The 24,650-nt window shown below is 41.4% G+C and overlaps 1 protein-coding gene across 5 annotated transcripts in view; it reads right to left on the bottom strand.

Moving 5' to 3' along the window:
* The window catches only part of MAP2K5 (mitogen-activated protein kinase kinase 5), a 278,521-nt gene extending 261,727 nt beyond the window's left edge, over positions 1 to 16,794 (bottom strand). For 4 of the 5 annotated variants that reach the window (XM_029238396.1, XM_029238395.1, XM_029238394.1 and 1 more), the window contains exons 1-2: positions 15,997 to 16,794; positions 9,386 to 9,434 (exon numbers count right to left, since the gene is read on the bottom strand). In XM_029238396.1, the coding sequence (XP_029094229.1) occupies positions 9,386 to 9,434; positions 15,997 to 16,131 (184 nt within the window). In that variant the 5' untranslated portion in view covers positions 16,132 to 16,794. Of the gene's footprint in view, positions 1 to 9,385; positions 9,435 to 11,785; positions 11,836 to 15,996 lie in introns of all 5 variants that reach the window. The other variant, XM_029238397.1, reaches the window with a different exon arrangement.
* Positions 16,795 to 24,650: the final 7,856 nt, after the last annotated feature.

Genomic DNA, 24,650 nt, shown 5'->3' with positions numbered 1-24,650 from the left:
GGCACTTTGCTTTAAGTGGACAGAAAACTGAGGACAAAAGGCCAGAATAGCTTTTGATGCAAACCTAAAGTGCTGGAGCTGTCCCATAAGGAGACAAGGTAAGTGAAAGAGGCATTCTAATAAAGCCTGAGGATAAAATCAGGTTTATATGACACAGTGATTAATAGTTTTATGGATTAATAAGAGCCTCCATTTTATGCAGGTACTGCTCTCCTTTACAGATTGCTCTTTGGAGGTCTGTCTGCTTCATTCTTTAATATCTGTAATTAGTAGTTTTAATGAAGACTCCTCGTTCTTGTCAGAAAGGAGACTGAGTTGGAAAAGTAATTACACATAAGAGAAGACTAATGATTCTGGCCCAGAGGCAAAATCCAAGCTATCAGATGCCCTCATGGCAACCCAAGAGCAAACCATTGGCCTTGACATTTAAAATGAGAATACACTTCTCTCTAAATACAAGGAATTCCAAGGAAGACATACAAATGGCCAACAGGTACAAGAAAAGGTGCTCCACATCTCTAATCATCAGGAAAATGCAAATGAAAACCACAATGAGGTATCACCTCACACCTGTTACATAGCTATCATCAAGAAGACGAGAGAACAAGTGTTGATGAGGATGTGGAGAAATGAAAACCCTGTGTGCAGTAGGTGGGAATGTAAATTGCTACAACCACCATGGAAAACAGTATGTGATTCCTCAAAAAATTAAAACTACCAACTACCATATGATCCAGCAATCGTATTTCTAAGTCTATATCCAAAGGAATTGAAATAAGAATCTAACAGAGATATCTACACTCCAATATTCATTGCATCATTATTCACAATAGCCAAGATATGTAAACAACTCAAGTGTCCATCAATGATGAATGGATAAAGATGTGTACACACACCCACCCAGGCGTGTGTGGGCGCGCACACACACACACACACACACACACACACACACACACACACACACACACACACACACACACACACACCAAGGAATATTATTCAGCCATGAAAAAGATGGAATCCTTCTATTTGTGACAACATGGATGAACCTTGAGGGCATTATGCTAAGTGAAAAAAAGAGAAAGACAAATACTGTATGACAGCACTTATATGTGGAATCTAAAAAACCCAAACTCAGGGTTACCAGGGGCTGGAGGGTGGGGAAATGGGGAGATATTTGTCAAAGGGTATAAACTTCCAGTTACAAGATTAACGAAGTCTGGGGATCTAATGTACGGCATGGTGATTACAGCTAATAATACTGTATTACATACTTGAACGTTGCTAATAGATCCTGAATGTTCTCACCACAAAAAAGAAATGGTAATTATGCATCAGGATGCATATGTTAGCTAACACTATGGTGGTAATCATTTTGCAATATGTAATGATCAAATCAATGCACTATACACCCTAAACTTATACAACGTTATGTGTCAATTATATCTCAGTAAACCTGGAAAAAAAATGTAATAGACAGTGAATTGAGAGGAATGAGAAGTTAGTGAACGGTAAGAAAGTAGAAATACATACCAAGCAATTTAGTATGACAATAACTTAAAATACTTTTCTGAATAAAAAGTTGGATATACACAGCCAGCCCATCTAGCAAAGACTCTTGTTGGGCCTATCAAACCGGATTAACTATAAAAAGTACACTAACTGGAAACATAAATCATAAAAAACTTACTAAAATGGCACAAAGAGTTTCAAAGGTATAAATATGTTGAAGAACACTAGAAAGCCATGGCACGAAGTAGAGAGAAGCAGAAAAAAATAATTTGAACTCTTTGTCTTACACATGGAGATTCTTTGCCCTCTGACCAAAAAAGCATTACTAGATATGACCAAGAAGGCAGAGGAGGGGGGGCACTCTGATACACTGGTTCACAATGAGAATTCCAGGCTTCTCCAGCTGCCTGGAGCATAGTAATACGATTTTCCAGCACATTAGGGAAGCAAAAGTAGAACCAGAAAGTCTATGTACTGGCTGGATTTTGTTAATGTCACTTAAAATGGTGGCAAAAATCCTAGCAAGATACCAAATAGAGTGCAGCAGATGGTAAACAAATATTATGAAGCAATATTCACAAAATCTGCAGTGTATCACAAATATACAAAATGGCAGAGTTTGGGAAAAGACAATCATAACAGGCCATATGTTGTTAGCGATTTTATTTCAAGCAACATGCAATCCAGAAGAGAAACCAAGAGGAGGAACATAAAGGTCCAAGAGCGGAGACACAGCCTCAGGTAAGGGACGGTCAGAATGGCAAGCAGAGTGCCTACTGAGTAAACAGCACAAAAACATCAGACTCTAGGGAGCGCTCAGCCAAACGGCGCCCAGTGCAGCGGCAGGGCTCAAGTGGGCTTTCTAGAAAAACAATTTAGCTTCTACCAAGGGCAACAGAAAGTTAAGGCAATACTGTACTTTATATGTCATTTGTCATATTACTTCAGTGCCAGGTAAGAAGAGTCAGTTAGAACTACAGCAAAGGCATTTTTCTAAGGCAAGAGGAAAGAAATGAAAACATAACTGTAGAGGTTAGAAAGGCATCAATAGGAAATTACCGGAAAAGCTGTCAAGTTTAGAACCCTTCTCAGGTGTGGAATCTAAGATCCGGTCAGGACCAGAGGCCATAGTTTCTAAGGCTAAATCTTCATATCCATGCATTTTAATTTGGCTCCATGCCTCCCACCTCCTGACTCCTTCTTTACTTCTTTGCTTCCTTTTTCTTTCCAAAAAATATTCAAGTGCCCACTATGTCGCAGGCAATGTTCTGGACACTGGGGTAATAACAGTGGAAAAAGGAAAACCCCTGCCCTCATGGAGTTTACACTCTACTTGAGAGACTGAAGGGTATGAGGGAGTGAATCATACAGACATCTGGGGAAAGAATGTTCCAGGCAGAGGGAACAGCTCATGCTAAGGCCCTGTAGCAGAATACCTGGCATGCTTGAGAGACTGAAAGAAAGCCAGAGTAGCTGCAACAGATTGAGAATAAGATGGGGGAGAGAGACGAGTTCAGAGAAGTAATGGTGGGGCAGAGTTGGGGGAAGATGAGGAAGGGCAGGGCCTTGTAGGGCATGTTAAGGACTTGGCTATCACTCCTGAGTGACAAGGAAACCACTGGAGGGTCTTGACTGTAGTGATCTCACTTAACTTCTAAAAGGATCTCTTTGGCTGCTGTGTGGAGAAGAGGCTATATGGAGGCAAAGCAGAAACAAGGAGACGAGTTAGAGGACCACTGTCCTAGTCTAGGTAAGAGACGATGGTGACCTAAACCAAATTGAGGTTTTGAGCAGTCATCACATGCTGGATATATTTGCTTGTCCTTATTACTTCATTCCTTCAACCATCCATGCATTCCAGAAACACAAATTGAGAGTCTACTATGTGCCAGGTACTATGCTGGGTTTCTAGCAATTCAAAAATGAGCAGCATTATCTACTGCCCTCAAGGACCTAGCCTGGTGCTTGGGTAAAGGACTTAAACTTCTTAATTCTCATGTAAAACAGCCAGACTACTAACACCTACTACTACTAACAATAACTAATAAGACTACAAATACCTACTACTACTACTACTAACTACTCTCATAAGACTAAAAAAGATTAGGACTCTTTGCATTGATGATATTTCAAAACAAAATTTCAATAAATTAAAGCTCTCTTCAAATCGTCTCAAATTCTAAGGATACACAATTAACTCTTACATGTTAATTTTTAGACTCAGTGTACATCTATTGCGAATTACAATTTTTCATTAACCTACCCAGTTTTTCTTATAAGCAACCAGTTCTCTTTTACATATGCTATACTGTAAGAAAATAAAACTTCATTTTTCCCAGAATTTTTCCAGAAATTCATAAAACAACTGAAAAGGAATCTATTCAATGAAAAGTGAGTATAAAATGGTCATGGTTAAAGAAAAACAAATAAAATAAAGATTTATCCTATAGTCGAATTTTCTGAACCAAAACTCAGACACATGGTTTGACCAGTATGAAGATACTTACGAGGGCTACAGATCAGAATATGGGATGTCAGAGTATCATGGAAAAGTAGGGCCATATGGTATTTATAGGTATAAGTCAGTGGTTGTCTTCATAGACTTAAAACATATCTTTCGGGCTTCCCTGGTGGCGCAGTGGTTGAGAGTCCGCCTGCCGATGCAGGGGCCATGGGTTCGTGCCCTGGTCCGGGAAGATCCCACATGCCGCGGAGCGGCTGGGCCCGTGATCCATGGCCGCTGAGCCTAAGCGTCCGGATCCGGAGCGGGAGAGGCCACAACAGTGAGAGGCCCGCGTACCGCAAAACAAAAAAAAATTAAAAAAAACATATGTTTCACGTCAACAGTAGATTTTACTGTCCAGCAACTCTGGCCCAACAGTAATTTTTTTTTTTTTTTTGCGGTACGCGGGCCTCTCACTGCTGTGGCCTCTCCCGTTGCAGAGCACAGGCTCCAGACGTGCAGGCTCAGCGGCCATGGCTCACAGGCCCAGCCACTCCACGGCATATGGGATCTTCCCGGACCAGGGCACGAACCCGTGTCCCCTGCATCAGCAGGCGGACTCTCAACCACTGCGCCACCAGGGAAGCCCCAGCCCAACAGTAATTTTAGAGCAGTAACTTGTCTAGAGAAAATCCAGGGAGAGGAACACATGTAACAGATATGCACAGGACACTCATTAGTGGGCACAGTTGATTTCCATCACCTCATGTGTTGGTGTACTCATTAATCTGTTAACGAAATTGTGAAAATCAGCAGGGATCTTTGGGCCTATATGAATGTCAAGCTCCTACAGCATACGTAGGGCCCACACATGCAAACATTCAAGATTTTTCATGCTTATGGAATTTAGCTTCATCTCAGAAGTGTTCTCACATCTGGGAAAAGACAAATTATTCAATAACCAGTATGGAATCAACTGTCTATCTGCTTGAAAAATAAAGCTGGATCACCACCTGACTCCTCCTTTCACCAAAATAAACTGAAAGATGGTACCAAAAAAAAAAAAAAATCTTCTGTCTTTGCAATAAAAGCACATGCTGTTTTATAAAAAAAAAAAAAAAATCCACACAAAAACACATACAAGCATACATATTTATAAATGTGTGTGTGTATTTAACCCCATTAAAGTAGGAAGAAAAAAGAATTTGAATTAATGTTTTTTCAACATCCTGGAATGTGGACCTTTCTAAGCATGGCATAAATCCAGAAGTCACAAAATATGACAAATCGGTTCTTGTAAAAACTTTAAACTTCTCCATGGAAAAAAAAAGAAAAAACGACCTACACAAGCTTAAAGGAAAGCAATAAACTAAACAAAAATATTTATAACATCTAAGACAAAGGGGAATTTTCTTAATATTGGAAAGCTCTTAAATCAATCAGAAAAAGACAAATAACCTAATAGAAAAATGGGCAAAGGTGATAAATAGTTCACAGAAATTAAATACAAATGACCAAAATATAAATGAAAAGATGCTCAGGCTCATTTATAGTTGGAGAAATACAAAATAAAAATAAAACAATACTACAATAATCTTTTTCACATATCAAATTGACATCAACTAAAAAGTTTATTGGACTCAAGAGCTGGCGAGGGTAGAGAGAAATGGGCATTCTCAAAAACTGCTGGTGGGAGTGCAAACTGGCTCTACCTTCTAAAGAACAACATGGAAATACCTACCAAAACGTAAAATATGGGTACTCTTTGTTTCAGTAGTTCCAAATCCTAGGAATTTATCCTACAAATACATTTCTACAATGTGGAAAGCCATAAGAGACAATGCTGTTGACTGCAGCATTTTTTCTAATACTACTGAAAAACTGGTAACATCTTAAATTTAAAACTGGTCCATCAACAGGTTAAATTAAGTCATAACCATAAAATTAAGTATAATGTAATTATCTAAAAGAAAGAAGTTGACTTGTACACACTGATGTTAGAAAGACGCCCAACACATACTACTAAGTGGGGACAGGGGAAACTAGTTGCAATCCAGTATATACTATGTATGAGAAAATTTCTGGAAGGATACAGAAGAAGCTGTTAACTAGGGAATTGGGGAGATGGGGACTTTTACTTGTTGCTTTATTTTGATACTGCTTGCATTTTTTTTAAAGATCATCTATACCTTCTTAACTAAAGAAAATAATCAGACACTATTTATTGAAAGGTAGTACTTTCATCTGTGCTCTTACTGTAAGGGAGAAAGGACATAAAAGTGGCTTAAAAAAAAAAACAAGGTTTAGGACCATCAGTTTGGCACAAATGGGACTCCCTCCCCTCACTCACTCCTAAATCCCCTTGGAAACACCATCCCCTGGGATAGAAATCAGAAAGAATATAACCACTATACACCCTCTGCCCCCTTGGACGTAGGGCCCAGTCAAGTGTGGGAATTTGAATTTGGAGCCTGAATTGTCCACCACCAACCAATTACATCCCACGCCTGCGCAACTGCAAAAATAATCCAAAAAAAGCAAATTACTTACTAAGCTTTAGGTTACATGCATTTTACAATTCTCTTTTGAATACGGACATATATAACATTCCATCTTATTCAACAAGGGTATTCCTACACGGCACAGTGTACACTCGTCCCTCAGTATCCACAGGGTATTGGTTCCAGGACCACTCCCCCCCACCCATAGGATACCAAAGTCTGTGGATGATCCAGTCCCTTATATAAAATGGCATTGTACAGTTTGCCCTCTGTATCCACAGGTTCCGCATCCACGGATCAGGCAGGTGTGGAATCCAAGGATACAAAGGGCCAACTGTACTAAGAAGAAAGCAAGAGTGAAATAAAACATGGTTTCTGTCACCAAGTCATTCAAAATCTGGCACACAACCAACCGGAAGGGAGGCCCAATAGGTTATGTGCTCTAGTAAAGTGCCCAGAGAGATTATCCACACCTGCGGGGATCGGAGACTTCACCAAAGAGACGGCATTTCTTAGAACTGAATTATCAGTAAGAGAACCTAACCTTTCCCCTCTTTTCCACTTACTCAACTCTTTTTCTCTATGTAAAACAGGTAAACTTGACACTGTCCTTTCTCTCGTGGCTTAATTCATATCACTAAATACAACACCTCTTTTGTATAAGTTAGTGTTGGGTATACTTTGCAGTACTAAATATATTACTATAAATATCTTAAAGTTTTATTTATTCAGGAGTTGTTCCATCATACCATAAACAACTGAAAGAGCTCAAAAATTTCAACCAATTAGCTTATAAACTACATCTTTCCAACTATTTCTTATACATAGATTTCATTTATTAGTGAAGATCCTTGGTACAGAAAATAAGGTCGCCCTAGAACAATCACGAAAAAAGCCAGCCTAGGATTTTAAGTCTATAATGGAAAGTACACAATAATCTAAGCACAAAAAAACAAAGAACTATTATTATTTTGTCTCTGTGTATTTTTGTTCTTATTCTTTTCACCTAAAACTGATCCAGATGCAGATGGGTATACGCTTCTGCCCTTGTTGGGGGAAAAGAAGGAAAGTGATCTCTAAGTTAAACCTCTAGAAATTTAAACATTTTTTCTGTAATATTTTACAAAATGAGATCATACCATACATATTTTGTTTATTCAACAGTATATCATGAATATACTTCCATGTCAATGCTTAAAATTCTCATTCTTTTTAGCCACTGCTTAATGCTTCAGACTATGGATAAATAATTTATTAATCCATTACTCTAGGCATTTAGCTTACCTCTAAATTTTTTGCTATTAAAAATAATTCCATGTCGGGTTTCCCTGGTGGTGCAGTAGTTGAGAGTCCGCCTGCCAATGCAGGGGACACGGGTTCGTGCCCCAGTCCGGGAAGATCCCACATGCCGTGGAGCGGCTAGGCTCATGAGCCATAGCCACTGAGCCTGCACGTCTGCAGCCTGTGCTCCGCAATGGGAGAGGCCACAACAGTGTACCACAAAAACAAAAATAATAATAATTCCAGGGACTTCCCTAGTGGTCCAGTGGTAAAGAATCCACCTTCCAATGCAGGGGACATGGGTTCGATCCCTGGTCGGTGAACTAAGATCTCACATGCCACAGGGCAACTAAGCCACAACTACTGAGCCCACCCTCCTCAACTAATGAGCCTGCGTGCCACAAACTACAGAACCCACGTGCTCTGAAGCCCAGGCACCACAACTAGAGAAAACCCGCATGCCACAATGAAGAGCCCACACGCTGCAACAAAAGATCCCGCATGCCACAGTGAAGATCCTGCGTGCCTCAACTAAGACCCCACGCAGTCAAAACTAAACAAACAAATAAATAAATAAATAATAACTCCAGGGGGTTCCCTGGTGGCCTAGTGCTTAGGATTCGGCGCTTTCACTGCCGTGGCCCAGGTTCAATCCCTGGTCGGGGAACTGCGATCCCGCAAGCTGTGCGGCGCAGCCAAAATTTAAAAAAAAAAAAAAAAATTCCACAAGGAACACTCTGTTTGAAGGGCATTCAACACATGTGTAGGTATTTCTGTTGGACAGCTTCCTAAAAGTGGATCTGCTGAGTCAAAGGTTTTGAACATTTTATATTTTGGTAAGTATTGCCAAATTGTCCCCCAAGAGAACATAAACAAAAGAGAGGACAATTGTACTCTCTGTAGTTAACCATCTGCTTAAAAAGCAAGAAAAAGGAAAAAATCACGTGGAGAAACTGTACATTTTTCTATGTGCAAAAGCAGACCACATCTTGGAGAAAAGATGGGACCACAGTTACAGATACTTACTTTATCCTTCTTAACACCAGAGCCCCTGTGCTGACTAAACTCTCATCTTAACATTACTCAGCCCGTGACCTCCCTCTGGCTTATGTCAAAACCACTTTTCTAGTACACCCTGCCCCCACCCCAGTTCCCAAGCCAATTGTTTTGGGGGGGTGGGAAGGACTCAAGACCTGAAGTGTTGCTGCCATCATCTAACAGCCATGCCAAGCCCCAATAAAACAGAATTACTCCATGCAACGTTCACTTAAATGCTCTACTCTGTTGCTGTTTTAAAGCAGCAAAGGATTAAAATCTTTTAATCAATAATCACTGGCCTACAGGTAGTTTACACGTTTCATTTTGTCCCACAATATTATTACAGTGAGAAGCAAGAGCAGATAAAGGTCATGTTGGTAATTAAAGCTATATTACAGAAATATGCACACCCAAGATATGATTAAATAAGAAAATATTCCTCGGTTCAGTATCATCATTAAACTTGCATTAATTTATAAATATTTAAATGTACCATATGATGATCATAAATAATCTGTTTTTGTCAGTTTCTAAAGTAACGCAACCCATAAACCCTTTGAAAAATTACTGCAGAAAGAAACAGTCAAGAAAGTATACAAGCCAGACTTACATTCAAACGCTGTGGTGGTTGCTTCAGGCAGAACCTGGCCTATCACATCCTAAACAAAGAAAGAATAAAGGAACACAATTAGCCATCTTCTTTATTGCTAACATGTGGCAAATCCTAGAGGAAACAGGAGAACCTGGAAAAGATTTTTGAAATGTTGGCATAAACTATAAAAACATTAGCTCATAATCACACTTAGCCCAGCAATCTAAGTCCAGAGTTTAAATCTCTATTCTGGAGCTTAAATCTCTATACTGGGTGTGGGGACCATTTAAAAAATCCTTTCCACTCTGTACTAATAACATAATTTTTTACTCTCGATTCAACAGCATAGACAATTACACTGTTGTGCATTTATAAAAAAAAAAAATAGGTTTCTTCCATGGGAGGCTATAGAAGGAATGTACTGTTAGTAGAAAAAGAGGTTTGGGGAGTCAAGACTGGCCTGGGTTTGAATCTCAGCTCTGCACTAAACAAGCTGTGTGACTAGCAACAAATTACTCAACCTCTCTGAGCCTCAATTTGATTATCCTCCAATATGGGTCTAATAATGCTTACAGAGGTAATGTAAAAAGTATTAAATAATGTAATAAACATGAACATGAACTAGCCTAACACACTGTAGACCTTCAACAAATGCAGCTCTGGATATGTGACTACCAACACCTTTCCTTGCACTCATACTGGGAAGAGTTCAAAAAACAAGTTTCCATGATGATGATGTAAATCTACAACACTACAATACATTTAACACAAACAATTCTTATCAACCTTTACTCTTGAGCAACTAAAAAACATATTTAATGACACTGAAATAAAGTTAATCTAGCCTACAAAAGTGTATATAACCTGATATCAATGTTTAAATGAATCTATAAAGTTGAAAACACTTAAAAAATAGTCTACAGAGACAGCTTATTTAAAGAGGTACAGAACACCTTCGAGAAACTGTTAGTTCTGGGAAAAGTGACCCTCCATTATGTCCAGTCCAACCCAAATGGTCTGCAAACCTCATTGTTCTCAGGGAGCTCTGCCACAACGTCCCTCCTGGGCCGTGCCACAAATGGCACCAGGCAGCCAGCTGACAAAGCCACTTGCAGTATTTCTCAGCAGGGAGCCCACAGCCCTTCCAAGCAGGGCACTTAGCAGGGTGGCCGCTGCAACTTCCTTCTAAACGCAGTTCTTTAGAAGCTTTTTTTGCTGCAGTGGCAATTTGCATAACAGCCTTGTCTCTACTGTGTATATGTGTGTATGTGTGTGTGTGTGTGTTTTAAATAAATCTGTGCATATAAAATTGATCAAAGGGGGCTTCCCTGGTGGTGCAGTGGTTGAGAGTCCGCCTGCCGATGCAGGGGACACGGGTTCGTGCCCCGGTCCGGAAAGATCCCACGTGCCGCGGAGCGGCTAGGCCCGTGAGCCATGGCCGCTGAGCCTGCGCGTACGGAGCCTGTGCTCCGCAACGGGAGAGGCCACAACAGTGAGAGGCCCGTGTACCGCAAAAAAAAAAAAAAAAACTGATCAAAGGGAACTATCTTAGGCAGCCCTCACTCATTAGAGCCAAAAGAGATTATTTTTTTCTTCTTACTCTAGTCTTAGCAAATGAAACAACTTTCTGTGGAAGTATTTGTAAAAGATTTTAGTGTTGAAAAAAATCCTTTCTACATATTTGTAGGCAGAAAGTATTTATTGACAGCTAAATGAAAACTGTTGAGCGAGTATAGAATACACAAGCAGCCAGTGTAACGCCTAAGAGCGTGGACGGGAGCCAAACTGCTAGGGTTGGACCTTGGCTCTGCTGTTCAGTCACTGAGTGACTGAATTTCTCTGTGCCTCCGTTTCCTTCTGTGTAAAAATGAGATCATAACTGTACCTACCTTGTAGGACTAATGAGTTAATATTTATAAAGTGCTTACAAGAGTGTCTAGCACATGGTAAGTGCAAGTATTAGTGTCTGTTAAATAAATACAACAAGTCACTGATGACTGGAACATTACAAATCTTACCTCATAACGAAATCCTAAATTTCAGCACCTGACAATCAGTGGAGGATGGTCTTTGGTTCACTTACTTCATCCTTCCACAGCATTTACTGAGGATTAGCCAGTATTGGTTTAAAAAGGGGTGGGGGTGGGGGGACCCTCCACTGCCCCAACCCTCCAAGTCTAGGTTATCACTGCTTACTTCCAGACAACCAATCTTGAGATGTGAACCCTAGAGTATTAGCAAACTAATTTAGGATCCTTCCTACTTATGAATAGCAGAACCTGTCAAACAGCAAACTTCTAACAACCATCTGAAAACCCTGCTGAGCAGCAATGGCCTCCTTTGCCCATCAACATAAACAAGGAGCCACACAAACTTTACAACTAATGTGGGGGGGAAAAAAAGAAAGAAAAAGCAAACCTGATTGAGAGAACCATGAGAATCACGTGAACACAACTGACCATCTTGTTCTGTTAAAGCAAATAAAGTGGGGCTATAATAATGACAAAGAGGTAAAACTCAATCAGTATCCCCTGGTCTTTTCTAAGCAGGCACATTTAATTTTATGTGTATTTTCCAGTTGTATTTTAAGTGACTTATTTCAAAATGACCCTGTCTTATTCTCAACATTTTACTCAACCTAAAGAAAGTTTCGAAAGAGCACATAAATTCACATATCTTGTTGGTGATCATTTCTTGATCCTTTTCTTCTCCTTCCTTTCAATAAATCAGTCAAACAAATAGCAAACCAAAAATATAAATGAGCATCTATAACGTGCCAGGAGGATAAAGATTACAAAACTGTAGGCTACAGAAGAATAAGACTTGCTCCTTGACTTTAGGAAGATTATAATCTGTCACAAAGATAGAGACAAACCTAAAAGACTAACAAATCAGGGCACTTATAGTATGATAAAAGAGCCAAACAAAAGACATAAATTAGCAAACGGTAGGTGCTAACTCAGAAGGCAGTAAGAATCACGGTCTCGGTTAAGATAGAAGAAACTTCACAGATGAGGGGAAATCTGGGCTGGAACTTGGGAGAGAGGATTCAAACAGCAAGAGGAAAGGGGGAACATTCAGATCTCCTGCACAATTTTCCCCCAACTGAGGACTGGATTGCCACGGAAGAAGAGAAACACAGAAAGCTGAAAAACAGATAACCCAAAAGTCTCTGCCTATGAGGGCCAGCTGGGTCTACTTCACAATGCACCAGTCCCTAACTATTCAGACGAAGGACAAAGGCCCCAGAGAGGCCCAGTGACTTGCCCACAGAGTCCCAGCCATTTGATGGAGTTGTGAATGGAGCCCTCAACTACTGACTCTGAGTCCAAAACGCCCTCAGCTCCAGCTGACTCAGTGACTACAAATTGCTTCTGGCTTCCGTGTCTGGTTCTGCCACAAACCAGCTGTGTGGCTTTAGCATTTTCCCCATCAGGGGTTCATGCTTCCTCATTTGAAAACTGAAGCGAGGAGAGATATCAGATGAAGGGGAACGTTCCAGGTTTCATTTGGCTTTAAATTTTAAGGTTCCAAGCCAAAGATGCTGATGTGACTGTTGGGTTTTTGCCTATTTCTCAATGAAGAGATAAGGTAAACCTGGAAAAGAGATCTAAGGAGTCCTCCAGGATTTGAGCTTGCAGTTCCAAGAACTTGATATACAGCACCCATTGTCACGAGCCCTCCATGAGGCCTTCCCAACATAACACGCTCCACCTGGGCGTACCTGAGCAAGCACGTGGCACATGGCACTCTGAGCTCTCGATGGTGGAACCGTTTGTGCAAAGTTTATTTTTAGGCCAGTCATCCTTGAGCCAATGTACAATTGAGAGATGCCCAGGCCCTATCCCTTCTGCTGCAATAACAACACTTACAGAGCACTTACTATGCTCCAGATTGTTGTAAGTACTTTACACATACCAACTCCACTAGTCCTCAGAACTCTGTGAGGTAGGCACTACTTTTATCCCCCCAACCCTATTTTTGTCTTTTTACAGATGAAGAAACTGAGATACAGAAGACACTTGCCCAAGTGAGTCTGGTAAGGCTTACGATGTAAACGCAGTCAGCCTGGCTCCAGTTTGTGTTTTTAACACTGTACTATTCTACTTAAAATAATACCTTCTGTTGTCTCAAATGAGTAAAGTGAAAGAAAGCTCTTGTCTTTCTCATCAGAGACACAATCTCACTTAATCTTTACAAGTCTTTGAGGCAGGTATCATTATCCCTAATTTACAAATAAAGAAACAGGCTCAGAGAGGCAGAGTGACGTGCCTAGTTAGTGGGATGGTTTACAATTAAACACAAATTTCTTGATTCAAAACCTAGTGTGCTGTCCACAAAACCATAACGGTGTGCATCCTCTTTGAAGCTCCCTCATTAAATAAATATTTCAGGGTCCTATGAAGCATCAGAAACAGAGAGGAAACAGGTGTCCGTCTCCTCCAGAAGTTTACCATCTCGTGGAGGAGACAGACAAAATTAGCACAAAACCCATATACTTTGCCAAAACAAAGTTGTGGAAACACAGAGGAGGGGCATGTGACCAAGACCAACACAGAGGAAAAGACAAGCTGGGCTTTGAAGGACAGGTGGGAGTTGGCGAGCTGAAGAAAGAGGCCCAGTGAAGAAGGCCTGGGCACCTGGGAGAACTCACGGTTAATTCTATATATCTGGAAGACAGGATGCTCATGGGAGTGTAGTGAGAGATGAAGCTGGTGCCAGGCAGGTACAAACCAATCAAGATGGGCCCAGAGGGGGGCCTTCCCTGGTGGCGCAGTGGTTGAGAGTCCGCCTGCCGATGCGGGGGACGCGGGTTTGTGCCCCGGTCCGGGAAGATCCCACATGCCGCGGCGCGGCTGGGCCCGTGAGCCACGGCCGCTGGGCCTGTGCGTCCGGAGCCTGCGTTCCGCAGGGGGAGAGGCCGCAGCAGTGAGAGGCCCGCATACCGCAAAAAAAAAAAAAAAAAAAAGATGGGCCCAGAGGGGCTTCCCTGGTGACGCAGTGGTTAAGAATCCATCTGCCAACGCAGGTGACACGGGTTCGAGCCCTGGTCCGGGAAGATCCCACCTGCTGCGGATCAACTAAGGCCGTGAGCCACAACTACTGAGCCTGCGCTCTACAGCCCACGAGCCACAACTACTGAAGCCTGCACGCCTACACCCCGTGCTCTGCAACAAGAGAAGTCACCACAATGAGAAGCCCACACATTGCAACGAAGTGTAGCCCCCGCTCACAGCAACTAGAGAAAGCCCACGTGCAGCAACAAAGATCCAACTCAGCCAAAAATAAATAAATTTATTTTAAAAAAATATATATATATACATATACATATATATATGTGCCCAGAGGACCACGCCAAGGAGTTTGGGCCTTACCATGAAGGGAGATCCATGTGCATGTGAGCGTGTGGAGAACTCTGGATGCAAAGAGAAGGATGGCATATGTGTACAAGATTGGAGGTGGCTGGTTTACTCCAGCTTCTGCACTCCTTGTGCAGACACCTGAAGATCTGTATGTTCTAGGTGGTAACATCCAGAACTCAAAATAACGGTACACAGATCAAATTTTGATTGAGTAACCTATGACAATCAAAAACCACATCCCAGATCTTCCTCTTCCCCCAAACCTCCACCCAGCCCCATCTTATCCTGCAGGTAAGTTCCACTATAGATCTGGTACTTGCAACATGCTCCTTGGTATGTCAGCTCTGCCTTTGATAGCACAGTTATTCAAAATATAAAATGGGCACGAGGTACTCTATCTCACATGAATACTAAAAGCTGAGAAGTAGTACTACAGCATGCGGAAATAAATACCAAGTAAAGTAAGGAAATCTGAGTTCTGGCACTGACTCTCCCACTCACAAGTAACATGGCTTTGGAAAAGCCGTTTCACCTCACTGCTCCTCAGTAACATCTGCAAAAAAGATCAGAGGTCTCAGCAGGCCACCTCCAAGGCTATCCTTTGCTCTAACATTCCATGATTTTATTTGAAATATATTTTGAATATTTATTATGGAAGTAAGACTACACCATGACTCTAAGATGCACATTTTCCCCTCTATTTTAACATCTCTGAAATTGGGTTTTGTACGATGTGTGGCATGTCACAGTTTAACAGGTCGCATTTTTTTTTTTCTTTCTTAGCGGTGCATAAAATAATATCTTAAAACTTATGATGTCTTAGGCTTGCTGAAACATGATGGGTTAGAGTTGCCTTGTTTCCCTTTCCCACTAGCTACCAAGTTTAGAGAACTCAGTAGAAAGACAGGCTGGAGTTTGGCCAGGGACATTCCAAAAAATCCTTGAGAAAAACTCTCTTCTAGATTCAGCTTTTTGTATCCCAGTTGGTTGCTTCTGTGTGTTACGTCCCAGTCCAGGCTGTAAGAGTTCCTTGAGGGCAGGGGTCCAATCTGATTCATCTCTACTTCCCCAGGAACTTGCACACTTGTCAGATTTCAGTCTATACAATTAATCAGTGCTTGTGGTGGAAGAAATAAAACTGCCCCCATACGAGGCCAGCAATGGCCACTAGCTCAGGCCAACAGGGTAAGATTTGGTGATCAAGGTGCTTACTGCCCTACAAATCCCTGCGCCCCCCTCGCTAGGGACACTGAGATTAGCACTTACCAGCACATCCCTGAAGAGTAGCTGCGGCCCAGAGTGCACTGTCCAGTCCACGGCTCCACTATTTGGAATCTTGATGCGAATCACCAGCACCTGGTTCTCCATGGCATGGAAGGGGCCAAGGGCCAGCCACAGCATTACAGGTTAAAGGGGCTCACATCCTGGTAGGGGGGAACCCCCTGGCTCCTGGTTAGGCGGGGGCTCTTAGAGGTGACAAGGGGACTGAGGGTCAGAGGACAGAGGGGGAGGGGGAGTGAAGAGAGGAGGTGGTCCGGAAGCAGCCCGCAGGCTCGGAGCCAGGCCCAGGCTGTATGGGGTTGAGGGATGTCTCCCTGTGAGAGTGGACGGAGCAAGGGGCAGGAGCCAGTAGGAACTAGCGGAGATCAGAAGGTTCTGTAGTTGGAAAAGAGAGCAAACGGCATCTTGCAGCTCTCTGCCGTCCGTGTGGGTGTGAGGGGACAGCACAGAGAAGACGCCGTTTTAGAGAGATACGGCGGCAGGTGTCCACTCCTCCTTAAAGGAGCGGGGAGGGTCCCCGACTTGAGGGGACTCAGTCCGGGGCTGTTAGGAAGGAGCCCCAGGGCCGCCGGACCACAAGAAAGCCGAGGGGGCCCTCCGCGGGAGGGTCGGGGTCGAGTCCTCTGCCCCACCCCGACCCAGAGTGCACGGCGCGCGCGACTCAGAACCTGCAACCCGAGGCCGCGCGTCCCGGCGGCGGCGGCGGCGGCGGCGTCGGCGGCGGCGGCAGGAGAGGGAAGGCGGCGGTAGGAGGGGGAAGGCGGCGGCAGCAGGGAGACGGCGGCGGCGAGGGCACTGTTACTCCGGAACCAAAACGCGCGGCGCCGGAACCCTGGAAGCCGGCGAGGGGACCCGCCTCCCGCGGCGCCATGTTGGAAGAGGGCAGCTCGTGGCCGGCCCCGCCCCCGCTCGCCGGTGGGCGGGACCCGAGGAGCAAGGGCTTGGCGCCGGGGTCGGAGTGAGGGGACGGGCTGGACTATTCGGTCGTGAGACCCCACCTCCCCTGTCGCGAAGTGACCACCCATGGCGACCGGGTGACAGCCCTTTCTTTTCCCGACCCTCATTAAGGTCAGCGAGGTGAAAACATTTAACAAAAGAAGGAGGAAACTGAACTAGAGCAGGGGTCCGCCAAAAGCCGATTGACGGCTTAAGGTGCGTTGTTTCCCTGTTCAGAAGACTAGAAAAATAGAACTGCCCCTCTCGTTTATTCCTACTTTATCAGGCCCTGTACCTAAATATTCGTGGAGGTTTGTGCATCAAATGATCAAGAGCAAGGTTGTCTTTTTTTCCTTCTTCCAAGTCACAGATCCGGAGGATCATCTTTCTCCCAAATGAGCAAAGCGAGTGTGGATTTTTCAGTGAGGTCCTTTACCCCTATGGTTACCCTAAAATAGCAAACAGCGCACTATTCAAAAGCAACAGTAAAGAAATTCAGTGAAGAGTTTAACTGCCTGGGTACAGTTGCAGTAGTGGCATCATCTTTTCTTATTAAACCTTTGAAAAAAAAATATCCTAGACAGTCCATAAACTTTCAACTAGATAGCAATGTTTACGCAGTGATATCACAGGCAGTAGCAATAACCCTTGGTTATTTTTAAATGCCTTGTTAACCTCAGATTTTTAAATGCATAATTTTGTTCATCTATGATGCCTATACAGAAGTTTGTTTACAAACTGCAACGCGTAGTTTCGTCCTTTACCTCTAAGAAAAGTCCACATATCGCTCTACTTTGAGGGGCTGAATTTTGTATAAATTCGGTGGGAGAGGAGTGTCATTCCCCTCTCTAACAAATAGTTGATGAATGCGAGAGAAAAAATAATTTAAATACTGGTCAGTTTTGGTATAATATCAGTTTTTTACTGCATATTTTCTCTACCTGCATTCCTTTTTTCTTTTGGTAGTATTTGTTTTATTTAGTTATTTATTTATTATTGATTTATTTATGGCTGCGTGGGTCTTCGTTGCTGCGCCCAGGCTTTCTCTAGTGCCGCTCGTTGTGGTATGCGGGCTTCTCTTCCGCGGCACGTAGGATCTTCCCCTACCAGGGCTCAAACCTGTGTCCCCTGCATTGTCAGGTGGATTCTTAACCACTGCACCACCAGGGAAGTCCCTACATTCCTTTTATATTTAATTTGAAAGTCCATTGTAGAAGATAAATTATCTCTTTTCAGTTATTGTAAATGAAGAGCTTAGGTAGAAATTCATTTAGTCAGATCCTCCAGGTAGTCAAAGAATTGCCCTTTTCCACCTGCACTTCAGTCTTGTGAAAAACAAACCATTTGTTCAAGGTCCCCATGCACTTTTTATTGAAAGTTCATTTCCTATTATTTGAGAAAATAGACCACAAAGCCAGAGATTTTCTATGAACTCATGATTTGTTAAAATGGTTTTTATTGATAGTACTATGGGCAAAACCAACTCAATTTGTACTTTCAATTCTTTTGGATATATACCCACAAGTAGAATTGCTGGATCATATGATAATTCTATTTTTAATTTTTTGAGGAGCTGCCATGTTCCACAATGGCTGCACCATTTTACATTCCCACCAGTAGCCCAAGAGTTCCAGTTTCTCTACACCTTCACCAACACTTGTTATTTTCTATATTTTTGTTAGAAGGCATATTCTCATGAGTATGAGGTGATATCTCAAAGTGGTTGAAATTTGCATTTCCCTAGTGATTAGTGATGTTCATCTTTTCATATACTTGTTGGCCATTTGTATATCTTCTTTGGAGAATTGTCTATTCAAGTCCTTTGCCCGTTTTTAAATTGGCTTATTTATCTTTTTTGTTATAAAGTAATTTTTAAATGAGGAAAATTAACATTTTACTTCTATAAGTTCAGAGATGTTTTCTTTCATATCTTTTTACATTGCTCCCAAACTCCAATCCTTAACCAAGAATCTGATCCCTTCCCACTGCTTCTCAGATACTATCCCAGTCCAAACTACCATTACATTTATATTATATTTCTCTCTTAAAGTTCTGTTTCCATTCTTGCCACTGCTACCAATGGTCTATGCTCAACCCAATTACCAGGGTTAGAATACCAAGTCACCCCTTTGGTTAAAACTATTCTGATGGCCTCCTAACTTGCACAGAATAAAAACTAAAGTCCTTTCCTTGACCTGCAAAACTCTACACAGTCTGCCCTCCACACCTTCTGGCCTTATGATCTCTCAAACATCATTCACACCAGCCTCCTTCTTACTTTTCCTTGAACATATCAGGCATCCCACCTCGGGGTCTTGCATTTGCCCTTTCCTCTACCTGGATTGCTCTTATCCCAATATTCACATGGCTCACTTCCTCCTGCAGATCTTGACTTAAAAACCACCTTCGTGGGCTTCCCTGGTGGCGCAGTGGTTGAGAGTCCGCCTGCCAATGCAGGGGACACGGGTTCGTGCCCCGGTCCGGAAAGATCCCACATGCCGCGGAGCGGCTGGGCCCGTGAGCCATGGCCGCTGGGCCTGCGCGTCCGGAGCCTGTGCTCTGCAACGGGAGAGGCCCCAACGGTGAGAGGCCCGCGTACAGCAAAAAAACAAACAAACAAACAAAAAAAAAAACCACCTTCGTGTTGAAGCCTTCCCTTAACACAGTCTTGAAAAACAGCCCCAAACCCACCCCACCCACAGATGCGAGCACGCAGGTATGCACAATTCCTGGTCCCCTTCCCTGGTTTACTTTTCTCCTGGCCCTTACCACTATCTACCATGCCACATGTCTCAATCCTGTATTTGTCTCCTCACTAAACTGTAACTTGGCGAGGGAGGGACCGGTATGTGTTTTATTCACTGCCATGTCCCTAGTACCTAAAATAGTACCTGACACACAGTGGGCACTTTAATAATATTTGTTAAATGAATGACTGGATTTTGAAGGCAAAGTGGGTTGAGTAATAGGAATGCAACTACAATGTGCATCTCCTGCCTGTCTTGAGCCGCAATTGCTCCTTGGCCTTTCCACAACCACTGCCATCGTGGAGACTGAGACCACAACAATTATAGACTCCCACTGAACCACAAACTTTATAACAAATGTTGACTGCCTCCTGTGTTCAAAAATTCCACTTGTCTTCTTCAGTGCTGGGTGTGGGTTCCTACATACATCATTCAAATACTTGTTGATTTGGGGGTTTTTGTTTTTTGTTTCTTTCTTTCTCTTTGGCCACACCACGTGGCTTGAGGGATCTTAGTCCCCCAACCGGGGATTGAACCCGGGCCCCAGCAGTGAAAGTGCCAAGTCCTAACCACTGGACCACCAGGGAATTCCCAATACTTGTTGATTTTGATTTAAAGGAATATGATGAGAATAGAGGATGAAAACAGTAAGTTTCTAGTGGAGAAATCTTGCAGACACCATCCTAACCAAGTGATCAAGGTTAACATCACCAGTGATGTGATGTTGATGTCATGTACTCTCCTATATGATGCAACAAGAAGGGCATTTGACCTGTGGGGTCTTCTTCCCCAAACCCATAACCCCAATCTGATCATGAGAAAACCATCAGACAAACACAAATTGAGGGACAGTCTACAAAATACCTGACAAATACTCCTCAAAACTGCCAAGGTCATAAAAAACAAAATGCAAAGAAACTATCACAGACCTGAGGAGACTAAGGAGACATGACGATTAAATGTATTGTGGGATCCTCAGTGGAATCCTGGAACAGAAAAAGGACAGTAATGAAAAACCGGTGAAATCTGAATAAAGTCTGGAGTTTAGTTAGTAGTAATGTACCAATGCTGACTTTTCAGTTTTGACATAGGTGCAATGATTATGTAAAATGCTAACATTAGGGGAATCTGGGTGATGGGAACTCTCTGTACTATATTTGCAACTTTTCTGTAAATCTAAAGTTATTCCAAAATAAAAAGTTTTTTTAAAAAATAAGTTGCATTTGTACACACTTGTAATAATGTCTTAGAAATTTTAATTTGAAAAATATATAATTTATTGTTATTACAATAACAACTGAAAAATAAACATAAGCATTTTCTTCATAGTGCTTAATATCCATTAGTTTAAAAAAAGGATATGAAGAAGCATGGACAAAAGTGGTGGGACTTACCTGGTGGCGCCGTGGTTAAGAATCGGCTTGCTAATGCAGGGGACAGGGGTTCGAGCCCTGCTCCAGGAAAATCCCACATGCCCCGGAGCAAGTAAGGCCGTGCGCCACAACTACTGAGCCTGTGCTCTAGAGCCCACAAACCACAACTACTGAGCCCAAGTGCTGCAACTACTGAAGCCCGCCTGCCTAGAGCCCATGCTCTTCAACAAGAGAAGCCACCACAACAAGAAGCCCGTGCACCGCAACGAAGAATAGCCCCCGCTCGCCGCAACTAGAGAAAGCCCGCGCGCAGCAACGAAGACCCAACACAGCCAAAAATAAATAAATAAAATAAATAAATTTTTTTAAAAATTAAAAAAAAAAGTGGTAAGAGACAAACCCTTGAAAGTGTGATGGGAAAGTCTGCTCTTTTGTCTTGTGGCAGGAATGGAAAAGAACAGTGGGAGCAATTCCAGCACTCATGCAGAAGCAGAAGCAACAGTTCAACAGATATTCATAGAGCGCCAAGTATGTGCTATGGATTTTAGATGCTGTAACATGAATTAATTTATTAACTTATGATGTCATTGGATTTAATTTCTACATAATACATTTTCCCTCAGGTAGAGTAGGCTGGTGTTCCAACAAATCACTTAAGCTTTATTTCCCTTTTTTGATGGTTTAAACATATCTGTATTCTTTTCTTTATATTAACCAACAAACTATATCTCACATTTTTATGGGGCTTTAGAGCTTGCAAAGCATGTCTCCCTTCGTTATCCTGTGCATCGTAGGCAAGTATAGAGTAATGGTTAAGAATTTGGACTCTGTAGACAAGTTACAGGGACTGGAATAACACTCACCATGTGTGACATTGAGCAAGACTTCTTGGTTTCCACAGCTTAAAAAATGGGAATAAAAATAGGATTAAGGGAGCTAATATGTGTAAAGTGCTTAGTCTAGGACCGGGCACAAAGAAACAATATGTAAGTGTTAGATAAACTCCTTATTGTATATATGGAGACACTAAGAAGGCTCTAATTTTTCTCAATTATATTCAACCAGTAATGGTATAGCAAGACTTAAACCATATTTTTCATCTCCAAAACAAGGTTCTTTGTATTACACACATAGTGGAACAGCAATAAACATCAAGCTAAATCAGGCATGGAAGAATGATAATAAAATTTCAGAGTTAAAGGAAACTTACAAAATCACCAATGTGGTCTTCTGCCCAATTCAAGAATTCTCTCCACATTTACCTAAGGAATTGTCATACAGCCTCTCTGAACATCTCCAATAACGGGACTCACTTCCTCAAGAGGTACCCCATTCCTTTTTTTGCCAAATCAGTTAAAATATTCTTCTTGTCTCCTTGTTACCAACACACTATTTCTAGTTCTGTTTAAAAAGAGTAAGTCTAACTCATCCTAGTAGTTTCTGATTAATGTTTCATTTCACATACTTCTACACATCATTCTGTTTGGCTTTAAAATAGTAAAATTACTGTATGAGAAAATAGATGGCACCTTTTGAGATGCCTCAAAAGGATAATGCAACAAGATTCCAATCTTTTATTTTTCAGAAGTCATGGAACAGTGTAAGTTTGTTCATTACACCTGAGATAATATTTCAAAATTTGTTGCTGTTCTTGTAAAGAATCCATATGATTTCCAATTAAAGTATCCTTTTCTTAAAGCTCTTAAAAATGAAGGCATGTTTTCTTTTTAATTTTGAATCATCACATGTTCATTTGACATAGAGTCTTCATTATATGACAAATACTGGAAATACAAAAATTAGTAACACATTGTTCTCTTCCAGCTGTGTACAGAAGTAGTCTTTTTCAGTATGGCTTGAATGGACCTTGGATATAGATTCAGAACTACTAGATTTTGTTGACAGGTAAAATTAGTATTGAATAAAATTTGCCTTCAACATGGTCAATGCAAAAGATTTGTAGGATGAATGAATGACTGTTGATTTTTAATGTAATCTAAAAGTAAGTGACACTATTTAGATTTTAATTCAAACTTTGAAATTCTTGGTCCCTTCATTTTATAAAATTTGGATATTTGAAAGCATAAGAAACTAAAATTTTGACTTTATCTCACAGTCAGAGCCTTAATACTATGTGTAAAGAAAGGTTGCAAGATAATCTACTTTTTTTTTTTCATTTTTAATTTTGGCTGTGTTGGGTCTTCCTTGCTGCGCATGGGCTTTCTCTAGATGAGGCAAGCGGGGGCTACTCTTTGTTGCAGTACGCGGGCCTCTCATTGTCGTGGCTTCTCTTGTTGCAGAGCACAGGCTCTAGAGTGCAGGCTCAGTAGTTGTGGCACACGGGCTTAGTTGCTCTGCGGCATGTGGGATCTTCCCGGGCCAGGGATCAAACCCATGTCCCCTGCATTGGCAGGCGGATTCTTAACCACTATACCACCAGGGGAGCCCTAATCTCCTACTTTTATGAATTATTTTAATCCAATTCATAAATATATACATTTTTTGAAATAAAAATATCCATTTTCCTTAAATGGAGTTTTAAATTCACATCTATTTATTAGAGTACGGATTTTTATTTTGTATATTTTTATTTTTCCTTTAGGGTTAGGGTAGACAACTTTTTAGATCTGATTTTAAGTTATGCACTTATATGAAAATAGAGTAAAATGAATCACTTTGTGGTTAATAAATTCAATATTCTGCTTACAGACAGCTTGTTATAAAATTACTGATATATTCTAGCAAAAGCAGTAAAGTTTATGTCAAATAACTACTAAAAAAATCATACTATGTAGCGTTAATGATGTTACCTTAACATACCAGCTTCAGGGGCTGCATAATTGTTTCTGCCAACCCATAAATTTTTGAGTAACAACAAAATTATTGTGATTTTTCTTACTAAATAATTCATACATTACAAAGAATGTATGTAACAAGGTCCATGAATCACTAAAGCGTATAATGATCATATATCTGATGACATATCTCTTTTCATAAGATGAATTCGAATAGATTTATGTATTTAGGTTAACTAAAAAATACCGAGTTTATAAGGTTCATAATTCTATCAACAACAACAAAATACTTCAAATCTTCCTTAAGAAGTACATGATTTGCTTTTAAAAACTGAAAGCTTCTGTTTATCAAAATCCTTGTTTAAGCTACTTTTCATGAAGTTTTACAGCGTTTAAATTGATACCATAAATATTACTGAAGATAAATTAATAATATAATGGAGTAGTACAATGTTCATGAACTGTATTTAAAATGATATAAGTGCAACTAAAATAGCTATAAGCAATACTATATAAAACCTCATCCTAGTAGTAGCTGATATTCTTTATCTAGCAACTAGGATCTAAAAGAGGATATTTTCATTTACTAACATTTTACATACTCTTCTTTGGTCTTATCTTTTTTAAGTTTTTAAAATTAAAAAAACTTTTTGGCCATGCCTCGCGGCATGCAGGACCTTGGTTCCCCGACCAGGGATGAACCCATGCCCTCTGCAGTGGAAGCACGGAATATTAACCACTGGACTGCCAGGGCAGTCCCTGGCCTTAAAGTATCTCAAACCAAGTAT

This window comes from Monodon monoceros, unplaced genomic scaffold (genome assembly GCF_005190385.1).
Source record: "Monodon monoceros isolate NGI ecotype Baffin Bay Population unplaced genomic scaffold, NGI_Narwhal_1 Super_Scaffold_21, whole genome shotgun sequence".
Lineage (NCBI taxonomy): Eukaryota > Metazoa > Chordata > Mammalia > Artiodactyla > Monodontidae > Monodon > Monodon monoceros.
This window is presented reverse-complemented; position numbering and strand designations above follow the sequence as displayed.